This window comes from Macrobrachium rosenbergii, chromosome 40 (genome assembly GCF_040412425.1).
Source record: "Macrobrachium rosenbergii isolate ZJJX-2024 chromosome 40, ASM4041242v1, whole genome shotgun sequence".
NCBI lineage: Eukaryota > Metazoa > Arthropoda > Malacostraca > Decapoda > Palaemonidae > Macrobrachium > Macrobrachium rosenbergii.
In genome coordinates this window covers 19,097,666-19,120,165 of record NC_089780.1, presented here as the reverse complement: position 1 = coordinate 19,120,165, position 22,500 = coordinate 19,097,666, and the positions used below count along the sequence as shown (strand labels likewise).

The 22,500-nt window shown below is 36.0% G+C and overlaps 3 protein-coding genes across 6 annotated transcripts in view; all 3 read left to right on the top strand.

Annotated features, from left to right (window-relative positions):
- Positions 1-5,438: 5,438 nt before the first annotated feature.
- On the top strand, positions 5,439-6,825 carry LOC136825956 (uncharacterized). The gene has a single exon (XM_067082820.1). The coding sequence runs from the start codon at positions 5,494-5,496 to the stop codon at positions 6,508-6,510; it is 1,017 nt and encodes a 338-aa protein (XP_066938921.1). The 5' UTR covers positions 5,439-5,493; the 3' UTR covers positions 6,511-6,825.
- A 1,725-nt stretch (positions 6,826-8,550) lies between these two features.
- Positions 8,551-11,691, top strand: LOC136826215 (C-C chemokine receptor type 6-like). Of its 2 annotated transcripts, none has more exons than XM_067083288.1 (2): positions 8,551-8,911; positions 9,458-11,691. In XM_067083288.1, the coding sequence occupies exon 2, from the start codon at positions 9,497-9,499 to the stop codon at positions 10,511-10,513; it is 1,017 nt and encodes a 338-aa protein (XP_066939389.1). In that variant the 5' UTR covers positions 8,551-8,911; positions 9,458-9,496; the 3' UTR covers positions 10,514-11,691. The 2 variants fall into 2 exon arrangements, with proteins under 2 accessions (XP_066939389.1, XP_066939388.1); XM_067083287.1 differs by having other exon boundaries at positions 8,551-8,915.
- A 1,364-nt stretch (positions 11,692-13,055) lies between these two features.
- LOC136826214 (kappa-type opioid receptor-like) overlaps positions 13,056-22,500 on the top strand; it is a 10,105-nt gene continuing 660 nt past the window's right edge. Inside the window, exons 1-3 of one of the 3 annotated variants that reach the window (XM_067083283.1) lie at positions 13,056-13,766; positions 14,648-14,924; positions 20,705-22,500. The exon at positions 20,705-22,500 is cut by the window's right edge and continues 660 nt beyond it. In XM_067083283.1, coding sequence (XP_066939384.1) covers positions 14,912-14,924; positions 20,705-21,804 — 1,113 coding nt within the window. In that variant the 5' untranslated portion in view covers positions 13,056-13,766; positions 14,648-14,911 and the 3' untranslated portion in view covers positions 21,805-22,500. Of the gene's footprint in view, positions 13,767-14,647; positions 14,925-18,108; positions 19,481-20,704 lie in introns of those variants that run through there. The other 2 variants (XM_067083284.1, XM_067083285.1) reach the window with 2 other exon arrangements.

Sequence of the window (22,500 nt, the reverse complement as noted above, 5' to 3'; positions counted from 1 at the left end):
CCATTCTCCTAAAATCTGAGTAAAAAAAAAAAAAAAAAAAAAAACTTCTACTTACAAAGTGGTGAGTGTAATTCCTCTCACTGAAGGAAAACTGTAAATACTTACTATTGTATGGGTATAAGGGTGTTTTGCATCTGGACAGTCACTTACGTAACTTGTTCGCCAAGAAGTCGTCTGGGTATATTTCAATGCTTGAGACAGTTTCGCGTATCCTGCCATACAAAAACCACGTTGTTCCAAGGAGGTTGCAGAGTTTACGTTTCAGTTTTCGTTTGCTGGGTAATTATCAACGAAGACGTTGTGAGTGCGGTGCAATTTCAAGGGATTACAAGCTATTGTTAACAGATGAATTGCATATTTATTTACAAGGTCGATGGATTACCTGCTACTGTTATGTGAAATGGTCATTTATTTGCAATTTGGGTGGATTACTTGCAATGACTAAGATGTGAATTGTTCATTTTTTTTTTTTGCAATTTCGAGGGATTACCTGCTATTATTCATATGAGAATTGTTCATTTATTTGCAATTTTGGTGGATTATCTACTATTATTAATAGGTGAATTGTGAATTTATTTACAATATCCAAGGATTACAAGCTATTATTAACAGGTGAATTTTAATTTTTTTTTCAATTTTTGTGGATTACCTGATATCATAACAGTTGAATTGTTCATTTATCTGCTATTTCGAAGGATTACCTGCTATTTTTGATATATGAATTTTCCATTTATTTGCAATTTCCAAGGATAACAGGCTATTATTAATGTGTAAATTGTTAATTTCTTTGCAATCTAGTTGATTACCTTTTTTTATTAACAGGTGAATTGTTCATTTATCTGCTATTTCGAAGGATTACCTGTTCTTATTAGTAGGTGAATTGTGCATCTATTTGCAAGGTCGAGGGATTACCTGCTGCTATTAAAATATAAATTGTTCATTCATTTGCAAGTTCGAGGGATTACAAGCTATTTATTAACAGGTGAATTGTTCATTTGTTTGCAATTTTCGAAGGATTGCTTGCTATTATTAAGAGGTGAATTGTGCATTTATTTGCATTTTCGAACAAGCTATTATTATTATTCACGGGTGAGTTGTGCTTTCATTTACTTCGAAAACCTTTCTTATTTCTTGTGGCATTTCTCGACCTACATCGTTCCCTGGATTCCTCGTCGAAAACGTTCATTATACGAAAAAACGTTTGTCATACACTTGCTAAGTCACTGTATTAAACAAGTTTGAGAGGGTCCAATTAACTGCTCAGATACTGAAAGAGGCTGCTGTTTGTTTCTTCTATTTTTTCATCTACCAAAAATTTTTCAATATTGTTTGTTGTGCTAATTTTCTCGATCACCAAAATACAGAAAAGATTTGGTCTAACCTGATTTTGAATTTGTCAATTTTGTATAAAATGTATGGAAAACATTTCAAAGGGTTTTGACAAAGCTCAGTGAAAGACTTCGCTGAATTACCCTTTCTATATTGTTGACGAGATTTGACGATGTTTTCATTGCATGAGCTGATGTGTAGGGATGTTGGTTTACTGATGATGATGTTTTTAGGTATGTTTGAAACAGTTGTTAGAATCTGGAAACATCTCACTGTCTTTTATTAAGAATTCTAACTTCGAAGGGTGAATATGTGAATTATTTTTCTCACTTATAAACACGTGACTTTTTTGTTTATAGCTGGCTAATCAACGTCACTGTTTATCAGCAACCATTGTTCGAATCCTGTAAAGCACCGAAGCGCTGATCAGTTATAATTCCTGTGATAACTGAAAAGGAATTATGAATTGGATAACATTATATATATATATATATATATATATATATATATATATATATATATATATATATATATATATATATATATATATATATATATATTCATGGTAGGAATGCCTATCTTGGGCGTCAATGATATGCTGGAGATTACCCTTTGATTTTTTCCCCCCAAAGGTCACTGTATGTCACTATACTGTCTAATTTCTTCCTTATTATGAGTTTACAAATCTGGACTACTATCATTCAGATGACTGTAAATCTTAATCTTTGTCCTCTAGTCAACGGTTTTAGGACGTTCATGATTACGATTTCTATAAAAGATTACCTGCGCACGCGCTCTTCGTTGACAGCTGAACAACTCAGTCAAGGAATTCGTCGTATAATGACAAGAGAGAAGTGTCAACTATATAGACTGACTCCAAGATGCAGTTAACAGCTTCCTCAGCTTACAACTTTGTCAAGAGTATTTCAATGAAGCTCCAAAAGACCTTGAAGTCAAGGAGTAAGTAATGGATTGTAAGAACCCGTCTCGTCTTTCAAGCCAAGAATGTTGGAATACCAGACTGTTGCCAAAAGTCGCTTGATAATAACATAAACGGGTGAAACAGCTGCCGCGACAAAAACAGTTCGTGGTAGAAAGTAGTCTGAGAAGCTTTCATCAAAAGCTGAACCATGTAGAGAGAGAGAGAGAGAGAGAGAGAGAGAGAGAGAGAGAGAGAGAGAGTGTGATGTAAATCGTTTCGTATTGTTAGATTGTTTGATATGAAAAAGAAAGAAGAAAATAATTAAGCGAAATTGTTTTTATTTTTCTAAGTAAATGGCGATGAGGCAGTGTCTAGAAGAGTAAAATGCGAGAGAGAGAGAGAGAGAGAGAGAGAGAGAGAGAGAGAGAGAGAGAGAGAGAGAGAGAGAGAGAGAGAGAGGAATGTGTCATCGCGGCAGTTCCAGGTCTTTGCCCATTTCTGCGACTTACTGATTTAACACTAGATGTTTTTTGCATTATTAAGTAAAGAAACATGATAATTTGACACCAATGTGAAGTCAAAAGACGTTCTGGAATCATTGTGTGTGTGTGTGTGTGTGTGTATATATATATATATATATATATATATATATATATATATATATATATATATATATATATATATATATATATATATATATATATATATATAATAACAATCAAATTCGTGATGCTCCTACTTCCTATTTCATAAACTATTTTATAGAATATTTTATGTCCGTTTGAGTTAACAAAACTGTTTTCTTTGACGAAAGCCTCAGGCACTGATGACTATAAAAAGCACCTATTTTTCGAGATATTTCGAATTTCAAGGGTTGAAGGAGAACTATGTCTTATGCAGTTACTGAACGGTGGTAGATATATTCAGGAGCCAGAGGCTTTGCTTATACAAGCAGTAATGTTTCTGTTAACCACAAGAAAGAAGGGTACTAAAGGCGATTTTAACTGTCGAATTCTTAGAATGTCACAGAGACTTTTATCATGACGTTTCCCAGGAACCACACCCCTGTCCAAGGATATGACTTCACGCTGCATATATGTATACATATGTATATATTATATATTATATATTTACATATATATATCATATATATATCATATATATACATATATACAGTATATATATATATACTAACTGACCAACACGGCACTGCCCTAGAAAACTTTGAAGGACTCAGAAAAATTTTCCTGCACCTCCTTGTACTGACTGTCCCTTTTATCCAAAAATTACTGTGCTGACTATCCCTTTTATCCATATGTTACTGTGCTAGTTGTCCCATTTATCCAGATGTTACTGTGGTGACTGTCCCCTTTATCCAGAAATTACTGTACTAACTGACCCTTTTATCCAAATATTACTGTACTGACTGACCCATTTTTGCAGATATTACTGTGGTGACTGCCATCTTATCCAGTGGGTAATTTGGTGACTCCATTTTTCCAGGTATGACTGTGCTGACTGTCCCATTTATCCAGGTATTACTGTCTTGACTGTTCCTTTTATCCAGGTATTACTGTACTAACTGTCCCCACTCATCCAATATTACTTTGCTGACTTGAATGTCCCTTTTACCCCGGTATTGCTGTGTTGATTGTCCCTTTTATCCAGGCATTACTGTGGTGATTGTCCCTTTTATCCAGGTATTACTGTGGTGACTGTCCTATTTATCCAAATATTACTGTACTGTCTGTCCCTTTTATCCAGGTATTACTGTGGTGACTGTCCCGTTTATCCAAATATTACTGTGCTGTCTGTCCCTTTTATCCAGGTATTACTGTGGTGACTGTCCATTTTATCCAGACATTACTGTGGTGACTGTCCCCCAGATATTACTGTGGTGACTGTCCCATTTATCCAGGCATTACTGTTCTGTCTATCCCTTTTACCCAGGTATTACTGTGCTGACTGTCCCTTTTATCCAGGTATTATTGTGGTGGCTGTCCATCTTATCCAGATATTACTGTGGTGACTGTCCCATTTATCCAGGTATTACTGTGGTGGCTGTCTCATTTATCCAGGTATTACTGTGCTGACTGTCACTTTTATCCAGGTGGTATGACTGTGGTGACTGTCCCATTTAATCCAGATATTACTGTACTGTCTGTCCCTTTTATTCGAGGATTACTGTGCTGACTGTCCCTTTTATCCAGGCATTACTGCGGTGACTGTCCATTTTATCCAGGTATTACTGTGGTGACTTTCTAAACCTTGATACAGAATTTTTACCCTCAAGGAAGAAAAGCAAATCTTGATACAAAAATTATTAGTTTATAGGAAAGAAAAGCATTTTCAATATGGCATCGAGTACATGAAAATGAGGTATGATAAACCTTTAGAGTTTATTTACACATGAAATAAGGCATGATAAAAACTTAGAGTTTATTTTACACAAATTATGAAGGGAACCAGGAGGCGGAATGGGGGAAGGGGAGGGGGAAGGAGGTCTGGGTTTGAAACCTATCCTATTATCTAAGTTAGGTCAAATAATGGCCAAGTGCCAAATTTTGTCTAGATCGGTTAAGAGATTCGGATTTCTATAGTGCACAAACATACAAATATACAAAAATTTACTTTTATATATAAGATATACCTCTTTATTCAATATGTTTCAGCTTCTGTATGGAACAAGAAAGATCCTTCGGTGATACTCATTTTATCTTTTATTATTCTCTTGGCAACTTTCCTGAAACCTTTTGCTCACCACGTAAATATATATATATATATATATATATATATATATATATATATATATATATATATATATATATATATATAGAAATAATCAACACACAATCACGTGTGGAACAGAAATAAATTTCTGACTCACGTCGGGATTGAACCCAGGTCTTTCAGGTGGAAGGCAAGGGCGCTATCCACTAGGCCATACAAGACTAAAAGAAGTTGGAACCTGCAGTTGCTCTCAGGTTCCAACTTCTTTTAGACTTGTATGGCCTAGTGGATAGCATACCGAATTTTATCCTGAAATGTAATTACCTTGAGATTCCATCACTAGGTCTTGCTTCATATTTAACTGGATTACATCTAATAGTATGTATATTCTACTGGTCTTAAGTTATCAAGCAGGGTCTTGTTTCTAATGAAAGTTCAACTTTCTCCCGTAGGAGCAGTGAAAGTGAAGGGCTCATATCTGTCACCTGAGGCCACCAGGATCCTTTTTCCTTATGGAGTCAACAGACTACGAAGCTTATGAAGATGACTACTTCGCCAACTGCACTTCATCTGACCAGGACTGCATCAGAGACTTATCGGAACCCTTGGGAACTAGCCCTTTCATCGCTCTGACTGTCTTTAAGAGCCTTTCGGGCGTAATAGTCCTAATTGGCAGCGTGTATACCATTAGCCTTCTGGCAAAAACGGTCCCAAAGTACGTCCTTAGCAGGTACGTCGTAACCAGTACTCTTTCCATCATACTGATGTTGCTCGTACTTCCATTCGACCTGGCAACAAGCTACAACAGATCGTGGATCTTTGGCTATGTCTTGTGCCAGGGTAGAAACAGTCTGTTCACTCTGTCAGGTCTCGTGCATTCTGGCATGCAAGTGGGCATTTGCATCAACACCTACATCGAAGAATCCAAGTCGACGCCCAACTCAAAGCTGAGGTCCACCGCTTTCAAAATCACCAGCATAGTTTCGTGGTCCTTCGCCCTGGCGGTCAGTTACGTAATGTATACGAGGTCAGAGATTCTAGAGCTCCAGAACTCCACGTTCTGTATTATCTCAGTCAAGATGATAGATTTCGACGTTACTGGTGGTTTATATTCTCTGATTAACATCTTGACGTCTGTCGTGCCGATTATAGTCAGCTGGATCTTGCTGGGACTAGCCGTTTCCCGCAAGAGAACGCAACCCGCTGCAATTAGCCTAGAAGAGCCCACTAGCGTCTCCTGGACTCTGCAAAAGCGCTCCAAGCAGCTGACCTTTGCTATAACAATAACCTTCACCATTTTCAGCATGGTCCATGCAGCTCCTAGCTTTATGTATAAGTTCATTTCGGAGGTGTCCACTTTGGAATACATGAATAAAATTATATACATGACAGCGTATCTGTTCCCTGTCTCTTTCATCATTGATTTGGTTCTGTATGTAATCTTCATGCGAGATGCTTGCAAGCATTTCAAGAAGATGGGATTGTCAGTGGATGATCCCCCTGTGGTACCTCTCATGCCTGTTGATTGAACAACTGCCCAAATCACAATCCTGTGATTAATATCATAGCTGACTTATTCACTCCTCTATTTTCTACATTTAATCTTTACGGTGTAAATTCGGCTTTCTATAATATCCAAATGAATATTTTGTGTTCTGCAATTTAGACTGCAAAGAGAAAACGGCCTCTTTCCTGTTAAAATTTATTATATCCAGAAATAAATTTTCCTTTTGACTTTGACATAGCATATAGAGTTTTTTTAATGAAGGAAATGCAATTCATGATGATACGTATTTTCCTACAGATTTTAATATAAGATATAAAGAAGATATATTACATATATATTTGTGATCAACGAACGACTATCAGGAAATATAAAGGAGTGACTATATTGGCCATTTCTTTCCTTTTTTCCCTACTTTCATTGCGGTTCTTATAAATAGATAGTTTCTTATTTCTTCCTTTCTTCTTCTCCTTTTTTTTATGTGAGGACATTCTAACCTTCCAAAACTTAATTTTTAAGTCGTTAAGTTAGACTTGTATCAATACCAAATATGTTTTTTTTTAATGGAAATAAAAATGATATTGGAAATAGAATGTTATTTTTTCCCAAAATGGAGGCTGAAGGAATGTTATATATATATATATATATATATATATATATATATATATATATATATATATATATATATATATATATATATATATGTGTGTGTGTGTGTGTGTGTGTGTGTGTGTGTGTTGTTTGTGTGTGTATGAATTCAGTGTCTAATTATGGTTAATGGTATTTTATTCATAATATTATGGATTTTAAAACCTAATGTGGGAGAGACAGAGAGCAACACTTTTTCCTGACGTTTGTATTGACTTTCAATTCAAATGCAAAAAAAAAAAAAGAAAAATTATTGAGAAATGAGAAAGTTATATAGCTATATTGCAAAAATTGCAAGTGCATCATTATCATGCGGCCATGGCTGTCAATGCATTGTCTTTGCACTGCTTGAAAATGGAATTTCTTCAGTACGTTATTTTCAACAGCAAGTCAGAACATCCTGAAAACATATCCATTTAAAGAAAGATAACAGTCCGTAATTAGCTTTTCACTATAGAAGATTGTGCCAGGAATGGCCAAAGGCTAGCTTCTTAAAACCGAGTGCCGAAGACTGCAATCTATTATTATTATTATTATTATTATTATTATTATTATTATTATTATTATTATTATTATTATTATTATTATTATTATTATTCAGAAGATGAACCCTATTCATAGGGAGCAAAACCACAGGGGCCACTGACTTGAAATTCAAGCTTTCGAAAAATGTGGCGTTCATTTCAAAGAAGTAACAGAAATTAGCAAACGTATAACGAATACAGTCACAAACCTATACCATTCAAGAAGTAACGTGAATTTTTCCTTGTGTGACGAAAGGGCAAGCCTCTAAAACGGTGGAGAGAGAGAGAGAGAGAGAGAGAGAGATTAACAATCGTATAAGGAAAAAGATCACAGACCTATATCTCTTAAACAGTAGAGAAGGAGAGAGAGAGAGAGAGAGAAAGATTAACAATCGTATAAGGAAAAAGAACACAGACTATATCTCTTAAACGGTAGAGAGAGAGAGAGAGAGATTAACAGTCGTATAAGGAAAATTATCACAGACCTATATCTCTTAAACAGTAGAGAGAGAGAGAGAGAGAGACGTTTTAACCGTCTCATGTACAGTATACATTATGCAGCGAATGATCAAATGCGGCTATGAAGCCACTTGTTTGCAAGCAACGAAATATGATCATTTAAGGCGCATGTAAGATTAAACAAGAAGAAAAGAATAGAAATAAAAAGAATAAAATAAAAAAAAAAGTGAGAGTTATCGGCATTATGTTAAGACATAAAGTTCGTAAATAAATAAATAGAGAAAAAAAAATAAATAAACAGAGGCGCTGAAAGGACGAATCTTCTTCGTCTTCGTTATGCCCCTGTAACTGAATATCTTGCTTTGCCCAACAACCGAACGTCAGGGTAAACATGACGTCACTCAATTGGACCACTGCTTGCGACGCTATTCCTCACATTTTATCTGCAGGTCTCAGTCAGTTGGTGCTTCAGTTCGCTTGGTGTCGAGAGAGAATCTTGCATTTTTACTCAAGCAATGAAAATTCTCTCCGCAATAAATATATGAGAAATTGGTGATAGAAACTATATGGCTTTCGAGAATTGAATTAGATTCTTCGCGTTGAATGAAAAGTGCGAATTCGGAATTATCCTGTTAGTCTCATGTGCAAAAATCTATTCCCAAACTGAACAGGTTCAATCACCTCCCATACAGAAGCGAGACGGGAACAGTACGCGATTCACGTCGACAGTGACTCGATTCCGTTTGATGACTGAGACGATCCCAGACAGCCAGTCGCTGCTATAACTCGTATTTCGTAGGTGAATGCAGTTCTGTTGTGTTTGTGGGTATTTTTAAGTGAATTTTTTCAGACGAAGCCACTGAAAGTATAGTAAAAGTTAAGGATTACCAGCTATCACTAGTAAACCTACCCTGTTATCTAAGTTAGGTCACATGATGGCCACGTGTCGTATTTTGTGTAGAGCGGTCAAGCGGTTTGGATTCCTATAGCGCACAAACAGTCAAACATACAAACGTTTACTTTTATATATGTGTATATCTTTTTATCCAACATGTTTGCAGTTTGTTCATCGAACAAGAAAGAGCCTATGATGACACTCATATTTTATTTTTTTTTTATTTTAGCAAATTCCCCCAATCCTTTGGTTACCTACTTAACGAAATCGGTTTTGTATCCATCCAGTATTGAATCTTAACCTGTAATGTAATTACCTTAAGATACCATCAGCGAATCTCGATTCATAATTGATTGGGTTACATCTAACAGTATGTCTGTTCTACTGGTCTTAAGTTATCCAGTAGTGTCTTGTTCCTAACGAAAGTTCAACTTTCTCCCCTGCAGGAGCAGTGTCACCTGAGGGCACCAGGATCCTTTTTCCTTATGGAGTCAACAGACTACGAAGCTTATGCAGACGACTACTCCGCCAACTGCACTTCGGCTGACCAGGACTGCATCAGAGACTTACTAGAACCCTTGGGAACCGGCTCCTCAATAACTGAAACCGTACTTAGGAGCCTTTCGCTTGTACTAGTCCTAATCGGCAGCGTCTATACCATTAGCCTTCTGGCAAACACGACCCCAAAGTACGTTCTCAGCAGGTACGTCGTAACCCGTACCCTCTGCATCATTCTGACGTCGCTCGTACTGTCTGTCGACCTGGTAACCAACTACAATGAATCGTGGGTCTTTGGCTACGTCCTGTGCCAGGTTAGAAACGGCCTGGTCACTCTGTCATATCACGTGCATTCTGGCATGCAAGTGGGCATGTGCATCAACACCTACATCGAAGAAGCCAGGTCGACGCCCAACTCAAAGCTGAGGTCCACCGCTTTCAAAATCACCAGCTTCGTTTCGTGGTCCTTCGGCCTGGCGGTCGGTTACGTAATGTATACAAGGGCAGAAGTTCTAGAGATGCTGAACTCCGCGCATTGTAATGTCTCGGTCAGGATAGTAGATTTCGACGTTACTTATAGTTTTACTTCTCTCCTTATCATCTTGGCGTCGATCGTGCCAATTATAGTCAGCTGGTTCTTGCTGGGACTAGCCGTTTCGCACAAGAGAACGCAACCCGCTGCGATTAGCCTAGAAGCGCCCGCTAGCGTTTCCTCGACTCTGCGAAAGCGCTCCAAACAGGTGACCTTTGCTATAACAACAACCTTCACTATTTTCAGCATAGTCCATGCTGTACCTCTCCTTATGTTTAACTTGTGTCTGGAGGCGTCCACTTTGGAATACATAATTAAAATGGTAAACATAATAGCGTATCTGTTCCCTGTCTATTTCATCACTGATTTGACTCTGTATGTAATCTTCATGCGAGATGCTTGCAAGCATTTGAAGAAGATGGGATTGTCAGAGGATGATCCCCCAGTGGTACCTCTCATACCTGTGGAATGAAAAACTGTCAAAATCTCAGTTTGGTGTTTGATGTAGTTGCCTTTATAAAATCCTCTAATTTTTCTACAATTAAACTTTACGGACTAAATTCAGTTTCCTATAATATTCAAATGAATATTTTGTGTTCTCAGCTTATGTTGCACAGAGAAACCGGACTCTTTCCTGTCAAGATTTATTTGTTACTATATATCCAGAAATAAATCTTCCTTTTGACTTTGACATAGCATGTAAAAAGATTGTTTTTACCCTTTGTGAGCGGACTTCGTCAATTGACGAATATTTATAGCTTTAGTATTAATTTCTGGGTATCATCCCCTGACGATCAACAGTTTGCGCCAAACAGTTTTGAACGAATTTTACTGACAAAATTTCAGGTCACTTCAATGGGCCATGAATGACTTACGGCAATTCTAGTAGCGAGCCAGTACAAGTACTAAATACAGGGAGATTGGTCTGACTTGAGATTTCTCTGGAAAATGTACTTCACCTCCCCATCCCAGGACATCTCGAAACATTTTACTCTATATATATACCTAGAATTTGTTACTTATTTTAATTCCTATCTGTTATGATATTGTGTGAGCTGTAATTATAATTTTACAAAATAAAATTTTAAAAAAGTTATTAGAAAAAACATTTGTAACTTGGTAAAATTAGCATGTTTTTACGACAGTCTTTAGGAATAGAGGCCTCATACAAGTTTAGAAATATTCACATTCAACTTCCCGTGGAAGCTACGGAAAACTTTTTTGAATGTTTTTTTTTTTTGTATACCATATGCATACCGTCCTCTTACCATTGATATATATATATATATTTTTTAAATTGTCCAACCTTAAATTTAACCCGGACTATGAGGTTGAATGAAGGAAATAGAATTCATGATACGCATTTTCGTACTTATTTTGATATAAGATAAAAATAAGATATTTTGCATTTATTTGTGATCAACGACCGACCGACAATCAAGAAATGTAAACGAATGGCAATGTGCACCATTTCTTTCTTTTCCTTATAAATAAATAGTTAATTATTTCCTCCTTTCTTCTTCTCCTCTTTTTTTTATGTAAGGACACTACCATTAAAAACTTAATTTCTAAGTCGTTAAGTTAGACTTGTATCAATACCAAATATATATTTGTTTTTATTTCAAATGAAAATAAAATTGATACTCGACACACGTTATTTTTTTCCAACAAGATGAAGGCTCAAGCGAATGTTATACATGTAAACATACATATATATACTCTATATATATATACAGTATATATATATATATATATATATATATATATATATATATATATATATATATGTATGTATGTGTGTCTGTGTATATATATATATATATATATATATATATATATATATATATATATATATATATATATATATATATATATATAATATATATATATATATATATATATATATATATATATATATATATATATGTGGATTTTAAAACTTAAGGTGCGATAGAGTTGAAAAAGTAAAGAGTAATAGTTACCATGAAGTTTTGTAAATGGATATAACAAATGGATAGATAAAAGTGTAGGCAAACCATAAAATACAAGAAGAATTACTTGAGGGTAATAATGCATCGCATCTTCGCTAGAACTTTCGAGGTTCCAACTGTACAACATTCTCATGGATCTAACATATATTTAGCAATGAATATTGATTCCCACCGGTAATACTTGACGATTTCTATCTTAAGCTTACCTGGGAATCCACATTTATAGAAAACTGATTTACTAAGCTACAATTTAGATAAAAGGAAGGTTCCTCACTGTCCTCATCACAAGCAAAGGAGAAATAGGAGCAAGGGAGCCGTTTAAAAGGTCAGTCCTTACGACTGCCGATATTACTACTACTATTGTGAGGAGTGGCACTAGACAGTTTGTAGCTCAAGGCCACAGCGTCTAAGACGCACCGGCTACAAAAGATTCTTTATCTCTCTCTCTCTCTCTCTCTCTCTCTCTCTCTCTCTCTCTCTCTCTCTCTCTCTCTCTCTCTCTCTCTCAGGCTCTTAACATGCCTCTGTCATCGCTTGAATATCAGATTCATTTCCTTACTTCTAAATTAGGTTTTGCGTTCATATTACGAAGGAAATTTTGACATCAAATAAATATAGAATATTTTAAATTTTTAATAAGTAAAAGAATTTGTATAGCTATTTAAATAATCTATAGAATTTTTATAGCTTTTTAAAATAAATGATAAAATTTTCATAGTGCTTTTTAAGATGTTATAGATTTTTTTTATAGATTTTTATAAATAGACTAAGGAATTTTTATAGTTTTTTTTTATTTCTTGCATTACTGTATAGTAGCACTTATCAAATAAAAATATTTAATTGACTACAGGGCACTGTCTCAAACGAGAGAGAGAGAGAAAAAAAGAAAGAGAAAGAGATTAACAAACGAAAAAGGAAAAAGATCAGATTACAGAACTGCAGTATATCTCGTAAACAGTAGAGAGAGAGAGAGAGAGAGAGAGAGAGAGAGAGAGAGAGAGAGAGAGAGAGAGAGAGAGGTTTCAACCACCTCATGTTTACATTATGCAGCGAATGATCAAATGCGGCTATGAAGCCACTTGTTTTCAAGTAACGAAATATGATAACTAAAGGCTCATATAAGATTAAACAAGAACAATAGAATGAAAATAAAAAAAGAACAAAGTAAAAAATAACCGTGAGAATTATCGGCATTATGTTTAGACATCCAGTTCGTAAATAAACAAATAGAGAAAAAATAAATAAAGGCGCTGAAATGACGAATATGCCCCTGTAACTGAACAGCTTGCGTTGCCCAGCATCCAAACGTCGGGTAAACATGATGTCACTCAATTGGACCACTGCTTGCGACGCTATCCCTTACATTATATCCGCAGACTCTCAGTCATTTGATGCTTCAGTTTGCTTGTTGTCGAGAGAACATCTTGCATTCACTCTCAAGCAATGATAATTCAGTCTGCAATCAACATCTGAGACGTTGGTGATAAAAGTAGGCAGTTGCTAAGAGATCAGTTTGATTCTTCGTGTTGAAAGAGAAGTGCTTTTGGCCTAATGCGCAATGAAGGTATTCCCAAACCGGACGGGTTCAATTGGTCCACATACAGAAGCGAGACGGGAACAGAAGGCGATTCACGACGGCAGCGTCTCAATCCCATTAAACATTGAGAAGATCCCAGAAAGCCAGCCGCTGCTGTAACTGTATTTCGAAGTCGAGTGCTGTTCTCTAGTGTTTGTGTGAGTGTGTATTTTAATTGTTTTAAACCGTGACATTAAAAGCATAGTTAAACTTTGAGGGATTAGCTGATATTGTTGGTAAGTTTTACATCACATATAGACGACAGATTTTGGGCCACATCAGAAGGAACACGTTCAATCTCCTAGGCTTTGTCATGAAACCTATAACTGAGGCACATAATAGTCTTAACCTGTATAAAAACAAGAGACTGCTTTATTTTTCTCATTAACCAGGTCTCATGGACTTGAATGGTATGTCAACGTTTTTTTCTCTGCGGATTACATAAAATATCAGGACAAGGGAAGAAAGGATTTTGTAATGACACTTGCTGGAAGCACTTGCTTTTAATTCCTTCTGGTGTCAATGTAATATATTCGTAACGATATGTTGATGTTTACGTGATGCATGAGCCAGTGTGTCGGGAAGCCAGCATACTGATGGGATGAGTCTATTTTGAGAGCAACGTGCTTCAAGATTAGAAAATCTTTGCTGGCCAGATGTTTTATCCCGAATTCCACTGGTTGAAAGGGCCAGTAGGATGGTGTCCCTGTAGAAAGTGTCACTCTCGCAGTTTTCAGTAAGAAGACTTAGGATCTTGCTGCTACCCTAACTTCCTTTCCCTCCCCCCCTGTAGCTCATGGAGCTTATGGTTAAGAAAGATCTAATAAGTTTATTTTAGTTCTTTCTTTGTAATCTCCTCGTTACTTGTATACAAAATAATTTGTGAATCTTGTGCTCAGCCCAGTATGTTGTTCGTCCTATGGTTGAGATTACTATAGATACCATCAGCAGCATTTGCATTTTGGTAAATTTGTGTAACCTTAAGGTTTTAACAGTCGAACAATACATCTTGCCTCTAATTGAGTTTATTTCCCCTCAGGAACCATGTAACTGATCGAAGATAGACGTCAGCCACCCAAAATCGTATATCAGGCAGAACTGATCTCCTTGAAGATGGTGTCATCAGCAGGTGAAACGGGAGGCCCTGTCTTCCACCTCAATTGCTCCACAACTGACACTGAATGCATCGAAGAACTACCCCTCCAAGAGGTGTCTCCCTCTAGGTCAGCAGTGACGCAGATGGTTTTCGTGAACCTTGTGCGTGTACTAGGCCTGTCATCTTCCTGATAAACAGCTCGCAAAGATGTCCTCAGCAGGTATGTTGTGAGCCGTGCTGTGGCTGGGATACTAATATCGCTAACTGGACCCTTTGACGCTACAAAGAGCTTTTACCATTCCTGGTTCTTCAGTGATGTCCTGTGCAAATTTCGAAACTGCTTGACTTTTCTGGCACATTTCATGAATGGTGCCATCCTGATTGGCATATGTAGCAACACTTAAATCGAAGAGTGCACGTTGACTCCCAGTTTAAAGTTGCGGTCTGCAGTTTTCAAGATCATAAGCCTCATTGCTTGGTCTGCCTCTTTTATGTTGGGGGTTTCAGTATTTGTTAACTCAGTGATGATAAAAGAAGTGCTTCGGAAAAGGTCCGCTGTGTATCTTAATTCCTCATGGCGGACTCTCCCGTCAGTCAGGCTCTTAGAATTATGACAGTCATTTTGTGTTTCATTGTATCAGTTACAGTCAGCTGGATCTTACTAACTCTGACCATCTTAGTAGAAAGAGGCAACTTTTACTGACCAGCCAAGAGCTTGCTAGTGATTCCCTGACTCTGCTAAGGCGAGCAAAACAGCTGACATTCTCCATCACAATAACCTTCACAGTCTTTCAAACAATGCACTTTTTACCATTCCTTATCCTTGATCTGGTAGACAATGCTGACACTGTCAGGTCGATAATAGAAATGCTTCCCGTAACAGCAACTCTGCCTGCTATTAACGTAGTCATTGATGTAGTTTTATATGTGATCTTCATGCAAGATGCTTATAAATGTGTCAAGAAGATGATCAGCGTATGATCGCTCTAATTCCTCTTGAGTGAAAAACAGTCTAAATAACAGCTTGATCCTTTTATTTTTATTTTTTTATGAGTAAGAGTAAACTTGCTTAATATGTGTGTGAAGAAAATGTTTCTCGACTAAAAGTAGTTAATCTTGTCTGTCAACTGCCTTGTTGTGGAGCTGTCTGAGAAATTTAACTGTGACATTGTAACCAATAATTCGCTGAATGCCTGTGCTTTGCACTTCGACATAAATACATTACTGAAGTTCTTTGTGATTGTTGCCACCACACATACACAATACAGTACACCATGTCACAGACACATCGGCAGCTTATTGGAAACATATCACCAATAGCCTGAATACAAATTAGTGACTCGTTGGTAGTCCTATTCATAAGATTTTCTTCACATGCAGTTTCTTAAATATTCTTTCTCCACTTACGGTTGTTGACTTGTTGTCTACCTGTTCTTCATTGGAGGGGTGTGGGTAGAGCTCTCGGCTAGGACGCTGTTGGCCCAGCGTTCGACTCTCCGACCGGCCAATGAAGAATTAGAGGAATTTATTTCTGGTGATAGAAATTCAGTTCGCGTCATAATGTGGTTCGGATTCCACAATAAGCTGTAGGTCCCGTTGCTAGGTAACCAGCTGGTTCTTAGTCACGTAAAATAAATCTAATCCTTCGGGCCAGCCCTAGGAGAGCTGTTAATCAGCTCAGTGGTCAGGTTAAACTAAGATATGCTTAACTTTGTTCTTTTTCATCAGTGCGATCAACTTTCGACACATGTCTATGACATGCTTATGACTTGTGGGAGCATCCTTAAAGTGACATGTTGCAGAAAATCTAGGGTAAGAGTTCACACTTGAAGTTTGAAATAACATTCATTTGCACATGCTTTTCAAGTACCAAGTACAAACAATAAATATAGGCGATGTAACAGTTTTGTTCTTTAATACTTGACAGAATTTAAAAGTTATTAGCAAGTAGCAGTACAGAGGTAATCTTCTTAATGGAAATTAAAATGTACTTGAGAAAGACAAACATATCTCTGTTTAAAATAAACTTCCAGTGCTCAGGGATAAATTGGAAGCCTAGAATGGTTTTGTCTGCAATTCCTGTTTTTTAAAAATTAATAGTAATTGAAACTGTCAATGATCTTAGGTCCTATAGGATGTATATTAATACATTTGTGAGTTTATCACTTACTAGAATATAAAGGTCAAAGTAAAATTTCTTAGTCATAGTTGTCAGTCATTATCAACATATTTCAAATACTGGCAACTTATAGTAGACACACAGGCTGGTAGAGAGACCTTAATTCTTAACCTCTTTGTGTGTTTTAAGGTAAAACTGCTTAGTTTACGAAGTTGTCTAACAAGCAAAAAATTCCCACAGCTCGAAAACAGCCATGTTTCCTAAACGACTTTCCTAAACAACTTTCCTAATCATTTGACCTGAGTTCATTATTCAGCTACAAGTATGAGTTTTCCACATTACAGAGCAGTATTTATCTGTCTGGCTTTTATTCTCTTATAAAAAGTTATCCTGTTCTCTGAAAACTTGCTTTGTAAGTCATTAGTCTTTTAAACCAATACAAAAAAGAATGTATATTTTTAAATAATAAAAATTATAATCGATTTACTGGTTTTTTCTTTCTTTCAGGAGGATTGATGGCACCTGTTTGATATTTTCAAGTTATAGTGGGGGTCAAAAAATGCCATGAGAGATAATTATCTATATTGATGTAGATTTTAACATTTGAGATGTGAGAGAAATATAACTGAAACGGAGGAATAGTTTTCCACAGTGGTCTGATTTACTCTCAGTTTAATAACAAAGGAAAGCAATTAGTTAGGAATGAGACATTCCCAAATTAAGACTAGAATTAGTTAGTGCTGTGAAAGTGAAATTTGATGCATGTGCATTATTTAGAAACCCAAATGAAATTTCAGCAAACAAATTACAATTCATGGCGATTTTGATTTCACATTAGTGATGAACAATCCAAAATTCGGAAATATATTGTATGATGTAATATATATATATATATATATATATATATATATATATATATATATATATATATTTAGCCAATAGACATTTATATAACTAGAGCAGATTATGGAATATGAGAGTTCAGAGACCATTCTGGTAATATGAAAGTTTACGACATTGCACGAACTTCTCTTTCAGAAATCTCATTAAGAAAATAAATATCCTTGTTGTAGGTTGTACGCACATTATAATATATATATATATATATATATATATATATATATATATATATATATATATATATATATATATATATATATATATATATATATATACTGTATATATATATATATATATATATATATATATATATATATATATATATATATATATATATATATATAAGGAAAACCTTTACAAAAATATCAACAACGCATGCCTTTGATTCTGGAAACCCTGAATCATGTTAGAATGGCATAAAAATTAAGTATTTTATAAGACTGTTGGGGACATAGCATGCAACCTAGAATTATGGAAGGGAGAATGTAATTATACAATGGAGCAGAAGCAGTCACGCAAATAGGTCCGCTAGCTGCTCTCTGTACCAACTAGGCTGAAGAAGGTTGCCTGACTTATTTGTGATCCATGCATAATTTGCATACAGTGTATATTCGTCTGCAGATTGAACAAATGAGGAGGAGGACAGCTTCGCCCTCTCTCTCTCTCTCTCTCTCTCTCTCTCTCTCTCTCTCTCTCTCTCTCTCTCTCTCTCAGACACCTTACTGCGTTCATTTGCATCCAAAGCAGTTGCTAATAAAGTTGTTAGAAAACAAATAAATGCAAAATCCTTTCTCTCTCTCTCTCTCTCTACTCTCTCTCTCTCTCTCTTAATGCATTCTCTGATATCCAAAGCAGTTGCTGGGAAATTAAGTAAATAACCCTCTATCTCTCTCTCTCTGATTTCCTACCATCCACCAGTCCCAAGGGCCCTTGCTAGGGTTAAGAAACTGGTCATCGGGCTAGAGAAAGAGAGAGAGAGACCAAGTGTTTATCTGCAAGCCTTGTTCCCGGCTGAGCAAAGTTTGTTGTCATAAAGAGGAGTAAACTTAGGTTTCGTAGTTGTGTTTTTTGTTTCCTTAGGATTTTGTTTAATGAAAGGAAGAGAAGTATAATACTTCAAAAATATGCACGCGATTGATTTCAAGTTCTGAAACGACTAACGTAATTACAATAATAATAATAATAATAATATGAAGATTTAGGAAAAGACTAATTATTTAAGGGCAATTTAAGGGCATTATTTTAAGAACACTAATGGAGGTACTTTAGTTTTTTTTTATTCACTCTTATAGACCTTCCATCCACATCATGGCTCCCTAATGTCAATTTATTGATAAATTAAAATTAATCTTATTTCATATTCTTCCTTTCGTTGACATGAATATTTTTTTTTTTTTTATACGCGACCTGTAGTTTCTAAGGCAACAGAAAAAATATACATGATACTCCTCATCACTTGTTCGCGCTAACAGAATTCAATAGGATAAATCCACTGCGTATGAGATTTGGCAATACCGAACAGGTTCAATTGCTCCGCATACCGAAGCGAGACGCGAACAGAACGCGATTCAGGTCGGCAGTGACTCAACGTCGTCTGCTGAATGCAGATTGAAATACTTTAGTTCCACCCAGCCAGTTGCGTCTATAACTTCCAGTTCAGAGGTGAGTGGCACTCGTGTTTGTGTGTATTTTTAATGGTTTCAGGCGAAGCAATTGAAAAGCAAAGTGAAAGTGTGAGGGAAGGGCAGATATTACTGGTACGTTTTACTTCATTGGAAAACGACAGATATTGTGCCACATTAAAAGGAGTACTTTAAACTCGATATGCTTTGGTCGTGAAGCCCATTCTCTTAACCAGTGCACTGACAAAAGTTAAAAAAGATTCCGTCATTTTTCCCATTAACAAGAAATCATGCACTTATTGGTATACCATTGTGTCGGTCAACAGAGTTAAAAGACATTGACAATAGTTTCATAGGTTTTTTTTTTCTCTGCGATTTCCATAAAATAATCTCGACAAAGGAAGAAGGGATTTGAATAATAGGTATTCGTAACGATGCTATATGATGATGGTTACGTGGTGAGTGAGCCAGTGTGTCAGAAAGCCAATAAGCAGACGATGAGTCTATTGTGCGTGTGCTTCAGAACTAGAAAATGGTTGCCGTTCAAATGTGTTATCACGAATTCTAAAGTTAGGAGGGGCAGGATACTCTTCAATATTCATTGATATATATATATATATATATATATATATATATATATATATATATATATATATATATATATATATATATATATATATATATATTTCTTAGTTATAAAGAAAGAACTCAAATATATATATATATATATATATATATATATATATATATATATATATATATATATATATATATATATATATATATATATATATATATATAAAAGAAAGAACTCAAATATATATATATATATATATATATATATATATATATATATATATATATATATATATATATATATATATAATGTATATATATATTTCTTAGTTATGAAGAAAGAACTCAAATATACATATATATATATATATATATATATATATATATATATATATATATTTTCTTAGTTATAAAGAAAAGAACTCAAATATACATATTAGATCTTTTTCTTGACCACAAACTCCATGAGCAACGCAGGGAAAGGAAGCTTTAAGATCCTAAGGGTCAACATAACCCTTAGGATCTTGATGCTTACCTTTACATTGTTCATGGAGTTTGTGGCCAAGAAAGATCTGATAAGTATATTTTAGTTCTTTCTTTACAATCTCCTATAATGAGTAATTGGTTACATGCAAAATAATATGTGTTCTTCATCCTGTGATGGAGATTATTAAAGATACCATCAACACCATTTATTTTGTGGTAAATTTTTATGACCTTAAGTCTTTAGTAGTCGAACAATACATGTTGCCTTTAACTGAATTTCAGTTTTAATTCCCTCAGGAGCCGTGCAACTGATAGAAGATAGACTTCAGCCACCTGAAACCCTGTATCGGGCAGAACTGGTCTGTTTGAAGATGGTGTCATCAACAGGTGAAACAGGAGGCCCTGTCTTCAACCTCAATTGCTCCACGACTGACACTGAATGCATCGAGGAACCACCGTTCCAAGAGGTGTTTCCCACTAGGTCAGCAGTGACGCAGGTGGTTTTTGTGAACCTTTTGTGTATACTAGGCCTAATTGGCAGTGTCTGCACTGCCGTCTTTCTGGTAAACACAGCTCGCAAAGATGTCCTCAGCAGGTATGTTGTGAGTCGTGCTATGGCTGGGATACTAATATCGCTAACTGGACCCTTTGATGCTGCAACCAACTTGTACCGTTCCTGGTTCTTCGGTGATGTCCTGTGCAAGTTTCGAAACTGCTTAACTTTTCTAGCACATGTCATGAATGCTGCCATCCTGGTTGGCATATGTATCAACACTTACATCGAAGAGTGCGTGTTGACTCCCAGCTTAAAGTTGCGGTCAGCTACTTTCAAGATCATAAGTTTCGTTGCTTGGTCTTTCTCCCTGATGATGGGGTTATCCATATTTGTTACGTCAGAGACGTTAAAAGAAGTGCTGGGGGAGAGAGTTCACTGTATCTCTGCATTTCTCATGGAGGACTCTTCTGCCAGTCAGGCTTTTCGAGTCATAACGGTCATCTTGTGTTGTATCGTGCCAGTTACAGTCAGCTGGATCTTACTAACTTTGACCATCTTGAACAAAGAGAGGCAGCTTTTGTTGACAAGCCAAGAGCTTGCTAGTGGTTCCCTGACTCTGCTAAGGCGTGCAAAACAGCTAACATTCTCCATCACAATAACCTTCACTGTCTTCCAGACAATCTACTTTTTACCATACCTTATCCTTGAACTGGTAGACAGTGCTGACACTATTAGTTCGATCATGAAAATGCTTCCAGTAACGGTAACTCTGCCTGCTGTCAACGTGGTCATTGATATTGTTTTGTATGGATTCTTCATGCAAGATGCTTATAAGTACGTCAAGAAGATGAGCTCATCGACAGATGATCAGCGTATGATACCTCTTATTCCTCTTGAGTGAAAACGGTCCAAGTAACGGTTTGATCCTTTATTTACATTTGTTTATAAGTAAGAGTAAATTTGCTAAATGTATGTGCATGAAGAAAATGCTTCTCGACTAAAAGGTGTTCAATTTGTCTGTTAGCTCCCTTGTTGTAGAGCTGTCTGAGAAATTTAGCTGTGACATTGTAACCAATAATTCGCTGAATGCCTGTGCTTTAAGCTTCGACATAAATGCAACGACAAAAATACATTGCTGAAGTTCTTTGTGATTGTTGCCACCACACACACACACACACAATACAGTACACTTATTGCAAACGTGTCACCAACAGCTTGAATACAAATTAGTGACTCGTTCGTAGTCTTATTTATAAGATTGTCATCATATGAGTTTCTAGAATATGTTAATAATTCGTTTTCCATTATGGTTGTTGACTTGTCTCCCTGTTTTTTTCATAGACGCGATAAACTTTCGACCTATGCTTATGACATGTTTATGACTCTTGGGAGCACCCTTAAAGTGTCAATTTGCAGAATTTCTGAGAGGTCGCGGCTGAAGTTTGAAATGGAATAAATTACTACATTCTTTTCAAGTACCAAGCACAAACTATAAATGTAGGGGGTGTGACATTTTTGTAACTTAATACATGACAGAGTGTAAACGTTATTACTCTGTAAACGTTATTAACAAATAACAGTACAAAGGCATTCATCT